General features: G+C 41.4%; 1 protein-coding gene across 1 annotated transcript in view; it reads right to left on the bottom strand.

Moving 5' to 3' along the window:
* The window catches only part of GADL1 (GAD like acidic amino acid decarboxylase 1), a 396024-nt gene that overhangs the window by 250459 nt on the left and 130033 nt on the right, over positions 1–15532 (bottom strand). Inside the window, exon 4 of the mRNA XM_088463515.1 lies at positions 14892–14982. Coding sequence (XP_088319641.1) covers positions 14892–14982 — 91 coding nt within the window. The remainder of the gene's footprint in view (positions 1–14891; positions 14983–15532) is intronic.

Here is a 15532-nt window from a genome sequence, read left to right on the forward strand (position 1 = left end):
TCACTGGATCATCCACCTGGGAGACCTATTATTTCGGGAGTGGGTTCTATGACCAATAATTTATCGTTTTTTTGTGTATAGCTTTTTATAGCAACACGTTAAAAGTTTAAAATCTTATATAAAAGACACGGCACACTTTTTGAGGATTATTGAAAAGATTGAATGGAAATTCAGTTATAAATTTATAACGTGGTGTTGAATCTCTATATTCTAATATTGATCATGAATTGGGGATACAAGCCACAGAGTATTATTTATCAACAGATGATTCAATATCTAAGGAATTAAAGGATTATATTTTATTATTAATTAGATTTATTTTACAACATAATTATTTTATCTTTAATTCACAATTTTTTTTGCAAACACGGGGCACAGCCATGGGGACTAAATTCGCCCCCAGTTATGCTAACCTTTTCATGGGGCAGTTTGAGGAGACACATGTTTGGGGAAGCATGCTGGGGGCGGGTCTAGTCCTCTATGGAAAACATATTAATGATTTAATTTTTGTTTGGGACGAATCTTTAGCACCTTGCAAATTGTTTTTGGATAGTCGTAATCACAATAAATTTGGCATTAATTTCACGAGCACCATTCACAGTCATACAATTAATTTCTTGGATATCACACTACACGCCAAAGATAAGGCCATTCTGACTGAGACTTATATTAAGGAGGTTGACCAAAATAGATATTTAAATTATAGTAGTGGTCATATGAAACAATGGAAGGATAATGTACCAAAAGGCCAATTTTTGAGACTCAAAAGGAATTGTTCTAGTGTAGAAGCCTTTACAAGACAAACCAACAAAATGTAGCAATCATTTGTAGAACAGGGTTATCCCAAAATTGTATTAGATAGAGCCTTAGGAGAAGTAAGTCAAATTGATAGGGTTTCGCTTCTTGAAGAGAAGAATAGTAATAAAGAAAAAATGTCTCTAGATAAAGATAGATCCATTAATTTTGTGACCAAATTTAATTTGGAAGCCTATAAGATCAGACGAATTATAAAAATAAACTTTCCTTTACTTAAATTGGATGAAGTATTAAACAATACATTGGAATTAAGTGATAATGTTGTTTTTAGAAAATCTAACAATTTAAAACAAAAGCTAGCACCAAGTCTATTTAAAATGAAAACATCTAAAAATATAGATAGAAGTAAATCTTTGTTACCTAGAATTCCAAATGGTTTCCACAGATGTGGGAGAACAAATTGCAATACTTGTCAACATACTGAGTGAAAAACAGTGGAGTTCATCTAATTTGTCTCCTCCGAACAATTCAAGATTAGCTCCTTCATTAATTGTAGATCCACATTTGTGATATACATTTTACAATGTGGTTGTGGTTCACAATATGTGGGTAGGACCACAAGAATGATGAACATTAGAGATATGGAGCATCAGAGGAATTTTGAGAAAAAGGTTAAGAATAATACGTTGTATAAACACATTTCGGAATGTTCAAAGGGAGCTTTAGAACAAATTAAAATACTAGCTATTGAACAGGTTCAGACAACCATTAGAGGGGGAGATAGATTTTCTAAACTCTGTAGGAGGGAAGCATATTGGATTTACAAGCTGCAGACTATGGTCCCATATGGGTTGAATGAGACCATAGAACTGAACAATATGTAGATACTACCTCCTACAAAGTTATGAATTATAATAAATTCACTAATATCATATACTTCTATATCTAATTATATACATTTATTTATTTATTTAGATTTTTTATTGATTTTTTATCAATTTGTCGATAATAACATCGATAATATAATCAGGTGACAGTATTTTATGAAATTAAATATTTTATGAGATGAAATATAATAATTTGGATTGATGTGATAGCAGGAATTCTTTTAATTGGTTAATGTTTATTATTTTATTATTTTATTTTATTTCTTATGATGTATGCATATAGCGCATGCGCAAACCCCGTATAAACGAGGCAATAGACTCGGGTATAAATATGGATATCAAAACATTTATATTGTGTCTGAGGAAGCCGCTGATGGTGTCTACTAGGCGGAGAAATGCATTACACATGGTACCTGGATTACAGAAGCGGTAACATATTATTGACAATTGTCATAGCGCTTTTTAAAGAAAGTGGAGAGCGGATTATAGAAAGATTTAAGTGACTATCCGTTACAGTGGTCAGTAGCAGGGAACATTATGCGCATTATGTGCTGGATGGAAATAGGAACAAATGGCCACTGATCAATGTTTGCATGCATGTGAATACTAACAATGCTCCACAAGCGCTTACTAACCGCATGGACTGTTTATACTAACCAACTGGCTATATACACAAGGAGATTCTGTTGTTCGCCACAAGGAGAATAATTGATTGCAAAAACAAAAGTTGCCAGTGACAAGTTGTGGATAAGTCCTGTTTATCTGAACTATATGAGATGTCTAAATAAGACACAGGCTACTGTTTTTTCATCAGGAGTAAAGCCCTTCTACAGTGCATACTAATTAATTATATTGATATATGGTTATTGCTTAAAACCATATATTTTTTATTAATTATATTTATTGTCATGGTATATAATATTAACCATTGAATTGCCGGCTTCTTATGTGTGGTCAATTAATTATTTAATATATTTTTTATGTCAATATATGCATTTTAATTTTATGTGAATAAATAATTTGTGTATCTCAACCAATCTAACAGCGCTCTCTGGTTAGGTTTTAGGCCTACATATATTTTTTTCTGGATTGCATTAATAAGGGGTACAACACCCTTAGTTGAGAGCTGCAGTTATTTTGGGATAATTATACTGTCACCTGTTGGATTAGTGCCCTCAAGATTTTTCTTTCTGGCTTTCTTTGCCTATATTCCACCAGGTTCATTCATTTTTTCACACTTCCCCTGTAATGCAGCACACATTGGTGTACAGATCACCTTTAATGCAGCACAAGCTCCCTGTAATGAAGCAAACATGTTCTTTAATGCAACACACATGCCCTGGAATGGAGCATACAGTACATCTCCATTATATCAGTTCCTTGGGTACAAATTACCTGTAACTCCCAGTCCTCACACCTCTTTGGGCACATAGCCAATCATATGTGCTAGAGAGCAGCCAACATTTTCTAGCAGCACAACATCCTCCTTATTCTACTCCTCAGTGATTCCACCATGGAGGGCAGAGAGTGATGGCATCATCACTGTGTTGAGCACACCCATTCCGGCATTAGGGAGGGTGTGGTATGATTTTTCATGTCGACAGTCATTAGGTCAACTTGAAAATTTCAACATGGTCAAAACGTTGGCATGCAGCCTATTCACATTCACATGTCTATGTTCACATTTATCATGTCAATACTGTCTCTCGGCAGCAGCGGTGGTTCCAGAATTTTCTTCCGGGTCCTAGTGGTCACATAAGAAGCAATTCCGGCAGAGGTGTCTGAGGATCGACGTTCCGGTAATTATATTCCCTTATCCCTAATCCGAATCCCTAAACCTAACTCTCCCCCTAGTGGTAAACCCTAATCTCCTTTCCTTTCTGCAGCCTAACTTCCCCCCACAGCTTAACCCTAACACTCCCAGTAGTGTCTAACCCATAACCATCAACATCTTCAGAATTTCAACATTTCACATACCAATATTTTAGCTGTCAACATTTTGAGGATGTTGATTTGGTGCCTGTCTACAGTTTGAACCATGTCGAAACCTAATGTCGATATTGTGGAGTCGATTTTACATTGCACTGAGCTTTGGATGTTTTGCCCTTTTTAAAATTAGTTCCATTTAATTTAATTAATGGGAAAAAATAAAATGTCACATGTCACAATCTACTAATTGCTGTCCATTTAATATTCGTAATTCCAGTAGAACATCTTATTTATGATAAAAGTGATTTTTATTATAACAGCATCACTAAAGTCTCTAAATCACTACAATAAATGAGGTTTAAAAGGGAAATGCACTTGGGAAATGTAATGAAAGCTTTATATCATGTGTAGAAGCTGTGCTGCAGTACTGTACAAATGAACTAGGAATAAATTGAATAAATGTCGCTGGACGAAGAAATTGTACCTTGAAAATCTTTGAAATATTAAGCAGCCAGTGTACATATATACATATAACACTAGTGTTTCAGAAACCATATATACTCCTGGTAGAGGACAACTACCTTACCAGCCCCCACATCATTGTTGCAAGTATAATTTCCCTTTAATAGATGTTGCTATCAGTTACAGCTGCTTTTTAGGTAACCCCTGTCCCCTTACACCTACTTTACAGGTTTGTAACTCTTCTGAATACAATAATTGCAAATGATTTGTTTCATGAAGGCCATTCATTTTTTTGGTGGGCCTATTATGTGGAAATATAATGAATATTAACTCTGTCTTGACTGTTATGGAGATTCTTATAAAATAAATGTGACCTTAATCTTCTTCAGACTGTGGTCATATTAGATGTGCTTTCATATTTATTGCTACTTGTGTTACATGCATTGCATACACATGGTACGATATATATGAACGATATGAACTATATATAGTTCATGACATATTTATCCAGTGAACGACCAACGATGCGCGTTCCCGCATGAACGATAACAATATCTATGATCGTCCGTACATGGAGGCCAACTTGCATGATATTGTCAACTATGCCTGTTCAGAGATGTGGCAGGATGACTTCACTGAAAGATATCTTTCAAGTTGTTGTTGGTACAGATCATACCGTGTGTATGCAGCTTTAGTCAGAAGATGGTAATTGAAAAGATTTTCATAAATAAGATTGTCAAGAGAGGGAACTGTGCTGAAGAAACAGCTGACCGGACATACTATAGGGGGTATATTTACTAAAGTGCGGGTTTATAGAAGTGGAGTTGATGCCCATAGCAACCAATCAGATTTGAGCTATTATCTTTTAGAAGGTAGAAGAACAAAGAGAGACTCCGCACTGGATTAATATAATTAGAAACTTATTCAGAAAAAAACAACATATAAATTACTCTTAAGGGTGTTGAAAAACACATCCCTGGTTTATGAACTGGTTGGTGGTGCTCCCCAGGAGTAAGGGTTATATACAACTGGAGAAGGTTGTCCTATAAAGTAGGACAGCAAAAGAAAACTCCTTTTTGGGGGCACTCTTAATAGATCATATACAAGAAATTATTATTACTTAAAACTAGGGGTGAGCGGGTTCGGATTTCTGAAATCCGAACCCCCCCGAGCCCCCCCGATCCGAGTCCGATCCGAGTCAGGCTCGACTTTTCCCGCCTGACTCAGATCTGAAATCGAGGCAAAACGTCATCATCCTGCCTTCCGAGTCTCGCGGGTTTTAGATCCTATATAAGGTACCCGCGTCGGCGCCATTTTCTCACTCGGCTGTGGACAGTGAAGAGGGAGGGTGGGAGTTAGGGCTGTGTAGTGTAGTGTAGTGTAGTGCTGCTGTTGTCCACTACTTCAAAGTCCATAGGGGCTGGCTGTGTTGTGCTGTGCTGTGCTGCTGTTGTTAATAGGGTTTGTGTCCACTACTTCAAAGTCCATAGGGGCTGGCTGGACTGTGTTGTGCAGTCAGTTCTCCATAGGGGCTGTGTCCACTCCAAAGTCCTGTGCAGTGTCCCAGTCCTAAAGGGGTGCTGTAGTGTTGTCCAGGGGGTGCTCTGTCCATCAGGGGTGCTCCCCCCAAGTGCTTAAAAAAATAATATATTTTCTGTTTGTGAATTGTGTGCGCAGTAGCCGCACGTGCATCAACAAAGTAGTGCCAAGCGTGCGCCTGTGTCATAAGTAAAGGGCCGGCTGGCTTGACCGTTAAAGGGTGCTGTAACCCCCGAAAGTACACTCCAGTCCAAACCAAAAAAAAAATTATTTTCTGTGTTTGTGAATTGTGTGCGCAGTAGCCGCACGTGCATCAACAAAGTAGTGCCAAGCGTGCGCCTGTGTCATAAGTAAAGGGCCGGCTGGCTTGACCGTTAAGGGTGCTGTAACCCCCGAAAGTACACTCCAGTCCAAACCAAAAAAAAAATAATTTTCTGTGTTTGTGAATTGTGTGCGCAGTAGCCGCACGTGCATCAACAAAGTAGTGCCAAGCGTGCGCCTGTGTCATAAGTAAAGGGCCGGCTGGCTTGACCGTTAAGGGTGCTGTAACCCCCGAATGTACACTCCAGTCCAAACCAAAAAAAAATTTATTTTCTGTGTTTGTGAATTGTGTGCGCAGTAGCCGCACGTGCATCAACAAACTAGTGCCAAGCGTGCGCCTGTGTCATAAGTAAAGGGCCGGCTGGCTTGACCGTTAAGGGTGCTGTAACCCCCGAAAGTACACTCCAGTCCAAACCAAAAAAAAATTATTTTCTGTGTTTGTGAATTGTGTGCGCAGTAGCCGCACGTGCATCAACAAAGTAGTGCCAAGCGTGCGCCTGTGTCATAAGTAAAGGGCCGGCTGGCTTGACCGTTAAGGGTGCTGTAACCCCCAAAAGTACACTCCAGTCCAAACCAAAAAAAAAATTATTTTCTGTGTTTAGCCGCACGTATATATCAAATCGATATAACATAAATGGAGGACCAAACTTTCTCCGATAAAAATAAAATAGAGAAAGATCAAGAACCACTTCCTCCTAGTGCTGAAGCTGCTGCCACTAGTCATGACATAGACGATAACATGCCATCAACGTCGTCTGCCAAGGCCGATGCCCAATGTCATAGTAGAGGGCACATACAATCCCAAATGGCAAAGTTCAGGAAAATGACCTTGGAAAAGACATTTAAATCAGCTGAAGAGAAACGTAAACTTGCCAATATGCCATTTACGACACGGAGTGGCAAGGAACGGCTAAGGTCGATCCCTAGTATGTTCATGACTAGTGGTGCATCTTCACATGACGATGGAAGCCCTCCTCCCACTAAAAAAATCAAAAGAGTTAAGCTGGCAAAAGCACAGCGAAGAACTGTGCTTTCTAAGAAGATATCACAAATCCCCAAGGAGAGTCCAAGTGTGGTGGTGGTTGCGATGCCTGACCTTCCCAGCACTGGACGGGAAGAGGTGGCTCTTTCCACCATTTGCACGCCCCCTGCAAGTGCTGAAAGGAGCACCCACAGTCCACTTGCTGATATGCAAATTGAAGATGTCACTGTTGAAGTACAACAGGATGAGGATACTGGTGTAGCTGGCGCTGAGGAGGAAGTTGGCGAGGAGGATTCTGATGGTGATGTGGTTTGTTTAAATCAGGCTCCGGGGGAGACAGTTGTTGTCCGTGGGATGAAAAAGCCCATCACGGTCATGCCTGGGCAGAAGACCAAACATTCCACCTCTTTGGTCTGGCAATATTTCTATCCAAATCCGGACAACAACTGTCTTGCCATATGTACCATATGTAAAGGTGAAATAAGTAGGGGTAGGGACGTCAACCACCTAGGAACATCCTCCCTTATACGGCACCTGCAGCGCGTTCATAAAAAGTTACTGTCAAGTTCAGAAACTTTGGCTAAGACCGTAAGCAGTCCAGGGACACCTAAATCCCGTTGTCCTGTTGTATCCAAGCGCCTGCAAACCACACCGTCAACTCCCTCCTCGTCAATTTCCTCCTTAGTCAGGATCGGAAGTAGTCCTGCAGGCCATGTCACTGGCATGACTGACTCTCCTATCCGGGATTCCTCTGGAGGATCCTGCATTGCTACGCCTACTGCTGCCGCTGCTGCTGTTGCTGCTGCTGGGAGTCGTTCATCATCCCAGAGAGGAAGTAGGAACACCACTACTTTTACTAAACAATTGACCCTCCAACAGTCCTTAGCGAGGAGGATGAAGTACGACAGCAGTAATCCTGAAGCAAAACGTATAACTGAGGCCTTGACTGCTATGTTGGTGTTTGACGTGCGTCCAGTATCCGCCATTAGAGCAGTGGGATTTAGACAATTGATGGAGGTAGTGTGTCCCCGGTTCCAAATCCCGTCTAGATTCCACTTCACTAGGCAGGCGATACCGAGACTGTACAGAAACGTCAGAAAAAGTGTCCTCAGTGTCCTGAAAAATGCCGTTGTACACAATGTCCACTTAACCACGGACATGTGGACAAGTGGAACAGGGCAGACTAAGGACTATATGACTGTGACAGCCCACTGGGTAGATGTATCACCTTACGCAGCAACAGCAGCAGCGTCACCAGTAGCAGCATCTCAGAAACGCCAGCTCGTTACAAGGCAGGCTACGCTGTGTATCACCGGTTTCAGTAAGAGGCACACCGCCGACAACCTCTTAGAGAAACTGAGGGAAATCATCGCCCAGTGGCTTACCCCACTTAGACTCTCCTGGGGATTTGTGATATCTGACAATGCCACCAATATTGTGCAGGCATTACATCTGGGCAAATTCCAGCACGTCCCATGTTTTGCTCACACAATAAACTTGGTGGTGCAGAATTTTCTGAATAGCGACCGGGGCATGCAGGAGACGCTTTGGGTGGGCCCGAAAAATTTCTGGCCACTTTCGCCATTCAGCGACTGCGTGCCGAAGACTGGAGCGCCAGCAAACACTCTTGAACCTGCCCCGCCATCACCTGAAGCAAGAGGTTGTGACGCGGTGGAACTCAACCCTCTATATGCTTCAGAGGATGGAGGAGCAGCAAAAGGCCATACAAGCCTATACATCCACCTGTGACATAGGCAAAGGAGGGGGTATGCACCTGACTCAAGCACAGTGGAGAATGATTTCCGTGTTGTGCAAGGTTCTCCAGCCCTTCGAACTTGCCACACGTGAAGTCAGTTCAGACACAGCCAGCTTGAGTCAGGTCATTCCCCTCATCAGGCTTTTGCAGAAGCAGCTGGAGAAAGTGAAGGAGGAGCTAAGACGGAGCGATTCCGCTCGGCATGTGGGACTTGTGGATGAAGCCCTTCATTCGCTTTGCCAGGATTCCAGGGTGGTCAATCTGTTGAAATCAGACCACTACATTTTGGCCACCGTGCTTGATCCTAGGTTTAAAGCCTATGTGGTGTCTCTCTTTCCGGCCGACACAAGCCTGCAGAGGTGCAAAGACCTGCTGGTGAACACACTGTCAGCTGAAGCGGAACGTGACACGTCAACGGCTCCTTCTTCATTTTCTCCCGCAACTGGGGCTGCCAGGAAAAAACTTAGGTATCCTAAGCAACCCGCTGGCGGTGATTCAGGGCAGGCAGGACCAAGTTTGGACATCTGGTCCGGACTGAAGGACCTGGCAACAATTTCTGACATGTCTACTGTCACTGCATATGATACTGTCACCATTGACAGAATGGTGGAGGATTACATCGGTGACAGCATCCAAGTAGGCATGTCAGACAGTCCATACCTGTACTGGCAGGAAAAGAGGCAATTTGGAGGCCCCTGTACAAGCTGGCTCTATTTTACCTGAGTTGCCCCCCCTCCAGGGTGTACTCCGAAAGAGTGTTTAGTGCAGCCGGGAACCTTGTCAGCAAAAGGCATAGGAGGTTGCTTCCACAGAATGTGGAGAAGATGATGTTCATCAAAATGAATTATCAGCTCTTCCAGGGAGACCAGCCTCCTGAAGGTACAGAGGGACCTGTGGTGGTGGATTCAAGTGGGGACGAGTTAATACTTTGTGAGGATGAGGATGTACACACTGAAGAGGGTGAGGAATCGGTGGATGAGGAGGATGAGGACGACATCTTGCCTCCGTAGAGCCAGTTTGTGCAGGGACACATTAATTGCCAGCTTGTTTTGTGGGGGCCCAAACGAACCAATCATTTCAGCCACAGTTGTGTGGCAGACCCTGGCGCTGAAATGATTGATTTGTTAAAGTGTGCATGTCCTGTTTATACAACATAAGGGTGGGTGGGAGGGCCCAAGGACAATTCCATCTTGCACTTCTTTTTTTTCTTTGCATTATGTACTGTTTGGGGCCTAGTTTTTCTAACTGCCATCCTGTCTGCCACTGCAGTGTCACTCCTAGATGGGTCACGTGTTTGTGCCGCCCACTTGTGTCGCTTAGCATAGTCATCCAGCTACCTCGGTGCAACCTTTTGGACATAAAAACACTATTGTGAGGTGTGAGGTGTTCAGAATAGACTGGAAATGAGTGGAAATTAAGGTTATTGAGGTTAATAATAGCATAGGAGCAGAGAAACCAATAAATTCTGTGATTTTAGCTGTTTTTATGCTTTTTAAAAAAAAAATACAGATCCAAAACACAAAACCCAGAACCCAAAACACGGAAGGGTGGTTTTGGCAAAACCAATCCAGATCCAAAACACGAAGAAAGATCCAGATCCAAAACCAAAACACAAAACACGAAAAGTGGCCGGTGCACACCCCTACTTAAAACGTAACCTTTATTAAATGTATGCACTAAAAAGGACAAAGACAGACAAACAACAGTAAACATAAACCATGGTATATAAATGTTTTAAAAGAAAGAGAAATATCAGCTCCACAGTGTTTAGTACCATATATAACTGTAGAGCGTGTACATAATTTATACCATGGTATTGGCAAATCAAGTCTGGTCTTTGTGTATAAAACACAAAGTAGAAGTGGGACTGGATATATAGTATAATATCCTATTATATCCCTTTACCATCCAAATGTGATGAAAGAGAATCTGGTGAAAATATTCAGTATGCTTGATACCATAAACAGCAATAATCAGTTATCATATAGATTGGTTCTTGTATTCAAGCAAACATAATGGCAGGCATCTGAGATTGTAATTCTTGCACTCTAGTGCATAACCATAAAATCTTTGTTAAGTATAAATACAATGGTTCAAAAAACTGGTACTAAATTGTACATTGCAACCTTCATATACCAGAAAGATATATAATTGGTAATAATAGCCCTATAAGTAAACTGTTTCCTAAATTAATATTTCATACATATGCATGTTGTGATAGTCCTCCTCTGAGTAGTAGCTTTTTATGCCAATCCAGGATTGGCACACATAGCTCCATATACTAGTATCAGGTAGCTAGTTCATGCAAAGAATGAGATGGTCATCATAAATTAGATAAAGTGATAATCAGTAGTTACAATGAAATCAGGTAGTCTGCAACCAATTATTCCTTTTGGAAAACTTGATAGTATCACAGTCCTGTAACCAGTTTATAGGTCCCTTATAATCTCAAGGGATTAATCACCCATATCAGTCAGAACGTTATATTCTGACCGTATAATCGTAGTTACAATACCTTTATGCAGTCTGCAGCCGATTAATCATAAAATTGATGTTTAATAATCTCACATTTTTTTAACAGGCATACAATCCCTTTAAAAAGTCAAGGGGTTAATTACACAAGTCAGTCAGATCATTATGGTCTGACAGTTCCCTTTGAGGAATCAAGGGGTTAATCACACCTGTCAGTCAAATTATTGGATCTGACCATAACCATCTAAGTGGTAATACCATCTAAGTCACAATAAAGAAAAGATTGAGCAGAACACTACATTGTGACCATCACCTGCAGCTCAATAAACTATGGCCATTTTTCTTGAAAATATTATTTCTGATGTAAATTTTTGGAAACCTATTGTATATATAGTATGCATTTCTACAGATAAGATACAGATTACAGTTGAACAGACTGTAACTTATAGGGCCATATGTGTAATAGAGTTGTGGGATTCTGAATATACAGAGATTTCAGCAAAATAGCAGTCATCTTTAAAGCGGCAATGTTTTTTAAGACAAAACAAGGTTGGTTTTGCCTTAGTAAACATTGCTGCTTTAAATTTGACTGCTAACGCATCAAAATGACAGCAGCAGGGCCGTATCTAGGGGTGTGCAGCCGGTGCAACCACACAGAGGGCAGGGCTCTGTGGGCGGCACTGTCACTACCCCACAGCCCCTGCTTCTTGCTGCAGGGTGTATGCAACAGCACTCTGCAGCAGCATCGCTACGGCAGTGCTGCCTGTAGTGTCCATTGGACGGTACAGACAGGCACCCTGCCAATATTGAAGAAACTACAGGCACTGCTGCAGCTTCAGGTGCTGGCGACCCCGCCCCCTTATGCATGAAATCATGATGTCACACGCAAAGGTGGCGAGGCCATCACAGGGTGCTCATAGCTTTAGTTACAACGCCGAACGCCAGTTTCAAAATCCCATAAACTTTTACATTTGACCCATTGTCTTTAACCTACAGTATTTCACATTGTCACACTTCCAGTAAGGCGTTGTGACTGACTGAGTGTTCCCACTGGGTCATGGAGGTGATAATCTCTGTTATAATGGCTAAACTAATGTTCTATATTAATTTAATAATATATTATTATTAGAGATGTGCGGTTTGGTTCTCCAGAAATCTGAATCCACCCGAATTTGGTGAATCCGGGTAAATCGAAGTTGCGGTTTTAATCTCCTGAGGAGATCTGCGTAAATCCGGGTCGTGGTTCTGATCTTTTTGAATTCGGATTTTAAAGTCGAATTTCGGGTTTTGGATTGCATAAATTACATGATTTTAGCTGTTTTTAAAACTTTTTATTTATTTTTTATTTAAAAAATACAGATCCAAAATCAAAACACTTGAGGGTGGTTTGCAAAACCAAATCCAGATCCAAAACCTTGAAGGGATACAGGGCCTCATTCAGAGGCGGTCGTACGATGCAAGCGGTCGCTCAGAAACAGGGCGGCCGCTTGCATCCTGAACAGCCGCCTCCATGTCGGTCGTTAGGCTGTGGGTTAACACCCACAGCTCTAACGACCGCTAAGGGAGATGGTCGCGATGGTCAAGACCATCGCGACCATCGGGGCTTACGACGAGACCCTAGGGTAGGGTCTCATCAACCTTAAGCCCCAGGGAGCATCCTGCTCTGTTTGAGCAGGAAGCTCCCCACTGACATCACTGATGATCTCAGTGGGGACGCCCACAAAACGGCAAGCATTCCAAAAGGAACGCCTCCGTTTGGCCGGGCACGTCCCCTGCCCGCCCAGCAAACGGAGCGAGCTGTCAATCAACAGCTCGCTCCGTCTGCTTCGAGCCCGCTAATGACGGGTGATCCGTCATTAGCAGGGGCTCGCGCATGCACACAACGGAGCAGTCTCCGCCATGCGCATGCCCTGTGGACCAACATCGAGTCGGTTGCGAGCGCTCAGCGCTCGCCACCGACTCTAAATAAGGTCCACAGATCCAAAACCAAAACACGGGGTTGGCGCATGTCCCTAATTATTATACAGGACACAGAAATTTATCAGGCTGTTCAATTATTAGCTAATAGTTTTGACGTTTTTGAAGCATGAGTAGTATGTCAATTGAAAAAAACTGTTAGCAGTTTGAAAACCAGAGCACTGAGATGATTAACTATTATCTTGTAGAGCACAGGTTCTCAAACTTGGTCCTCAGGACCACAAACAGTGCATGTTTTCCATGTCTCCTCACAGAATCACAAGTGAAATAATTAGCTCCACCTGTGGATCTGTTAAAATGTCAGTGAGTAATGAATACACCTGTGCACCTGCTGGATGACCTGCAAAACATGAACTGCGTGGGGTCCTGAGGACCGAGTTTGAGAACCACTGCTGTAGTGAATGGCCCACACAATGGGTTCTTTATTATATACTACCTGCCTAACTATGGAATATTATAAAGTACCCACCAAACAATGGACTCTTTATTTTACACTACCCACCATACAATGGGATTTTTATTATAAACTATCCACTCTGCAATGGGCTATTATATACTACCCACTGTACAATTGTCAATTTATTTTACACTATCCACCATGCAGTGGGCTCTTTATTATATACTACCCACCATACCATACAATGGGCTCTTTATTATATACTATTCATCATATAATAACTATAAGCTATTATACACTACTCACCTACAATGGGCAGTTTATTGTGCACGATCTACCATACATTGCGCCCTTTATTGTACTCTATCCACCATACAATGTGATCGTAATGGTACACTACCCAGCAGAGAATGAGGGATATAATTACAAGATAATTGATTTTGTATCATAAGTGGTCCTATAGCTACTTGCCAGTACCGATACAATCCACCTTGAAATCCAGCATTCGACACTGAAGAAAAATGCTTCATTCTGCTATGCTAACCTTACTATACTGTACATACAGTAACTCTTAATTATGCAACACAATCACCCTGAGCTAACTGGCCACTTTAGTTAAGCGCTACTTAACCTGCAGAAGCAAATATATCCCCCTAGCTACAGTACTGTACATACCCTAACAGATTGAGTAGAGCTACGTAACACCCTCTTAACTATCATCAGTCTAATCTGCACACCTTAAAAAGCTTATTGCCGCAATTTTCTGTTTTGCTACCCCCGAGATTGAGGGACCGGGGATATTCAACATGTTGGAAAATCTCAGTTTCCTGATTCCGACCCAAAAATAGTTGGAATTGTCAAGTTAGGGATTTTTAACATATTGAATTTCCCCTATCCGCCAACAGATTGCCAATCATCAATGTCCACAGATCAGCTTTGGCCACATTACATGTTGGTGAAGGAAATCCTAGAGGCAAGAGCACTCTGGGGGTTTAGGAATCTGCATGCACAGGAGCCGTTCTGCGCATGTGTAGAATGGGTCTGCAATAACGCACGCAGTCTGGCAGCAGACTGTCATTGATTTACAGTCTGCTGCCATTTCTGGCCAGGGAGGGGGTGGTGACAGCATCCGTCTCTCAAAACGGAGCCGTGTTGCCGCAGTTAGGGGGGGCGGCGGATGGGATCGCATATGATCCGATGATGCATCCCTGGACGCAGCTCAGATCAGTAATGCATGCAGGAGGCATGGCGCCTCCTGCTGCATTACTATATTACAGCTGTCACAGCTGTTAACATGTTAGCAGCTGCGATAGCAGATACATATGCTGCTGAATCACCCCCTTAATTCCATTAATTATTCTCTAACAAAGCTTTGTTTCTGGATAATTTACTAATAACTGTAATGGTACTTACACACTTGGGTTTAAAGCTTCTGTAATAAAACGTGCTGCTAAAGAGTAATGATCCATTCCAGCATACAACTGATTGAAGAATCTTGGATGACCTTTAAAAATAGAGTGATATTATTAGTATTAAATTAAATCAAATATATACAAACATTTTTATTTGTTTAACTTGAAAAAACACATAACTGGTTGTTATGCGAAAATAAGCATTTTGTAATGTAAAAATTATATACTGTATATTGTATATTGTTTACACATTGGAGGAAAAAATTACTACAGTATTATCAAAGTCATCCAGTGCAAGCTATCATGAAAATTAGCACTGCTATGATTTTTCCCTGCCATCTCAAAGCAAAAAAAAGGACATTTAAACCTAAAGATGTTATAGGTCTATGTAAAAAATAAGGAGTTAATGGAAATCTCCAATCTTACATTTACAATCCATTAATAGTTACTATGCTGAACAGCAAAGTGTTTTAAAGTATTTTTTTACGTCCGCCTAAACATCAAACACATTCTGAGCCTGAGGATGAATAAATTCTGTAACTGCTGAGATGCATCACACAGCTCAACAACACAAAAAGCTGAGTTATGTATTATGTCTTAAGGAGACACCAGCTGCTCGGCATTGTTAGAAGTGCTTCCATA

Source organism: Taudactylus pleione, unplaced genomic scaffold, assembly GCF_031769625.1.
Source record: "Taudactylus pleione unplaced genomic scaffold, aTauple2 ptg000053l, whole genome shotgun sequence".
NCBI lineage: Eukaryota > Metazoa > Chordata > Amphibia > Anura > Myobatrachidae > Taudactylus > Taudactylus pleione.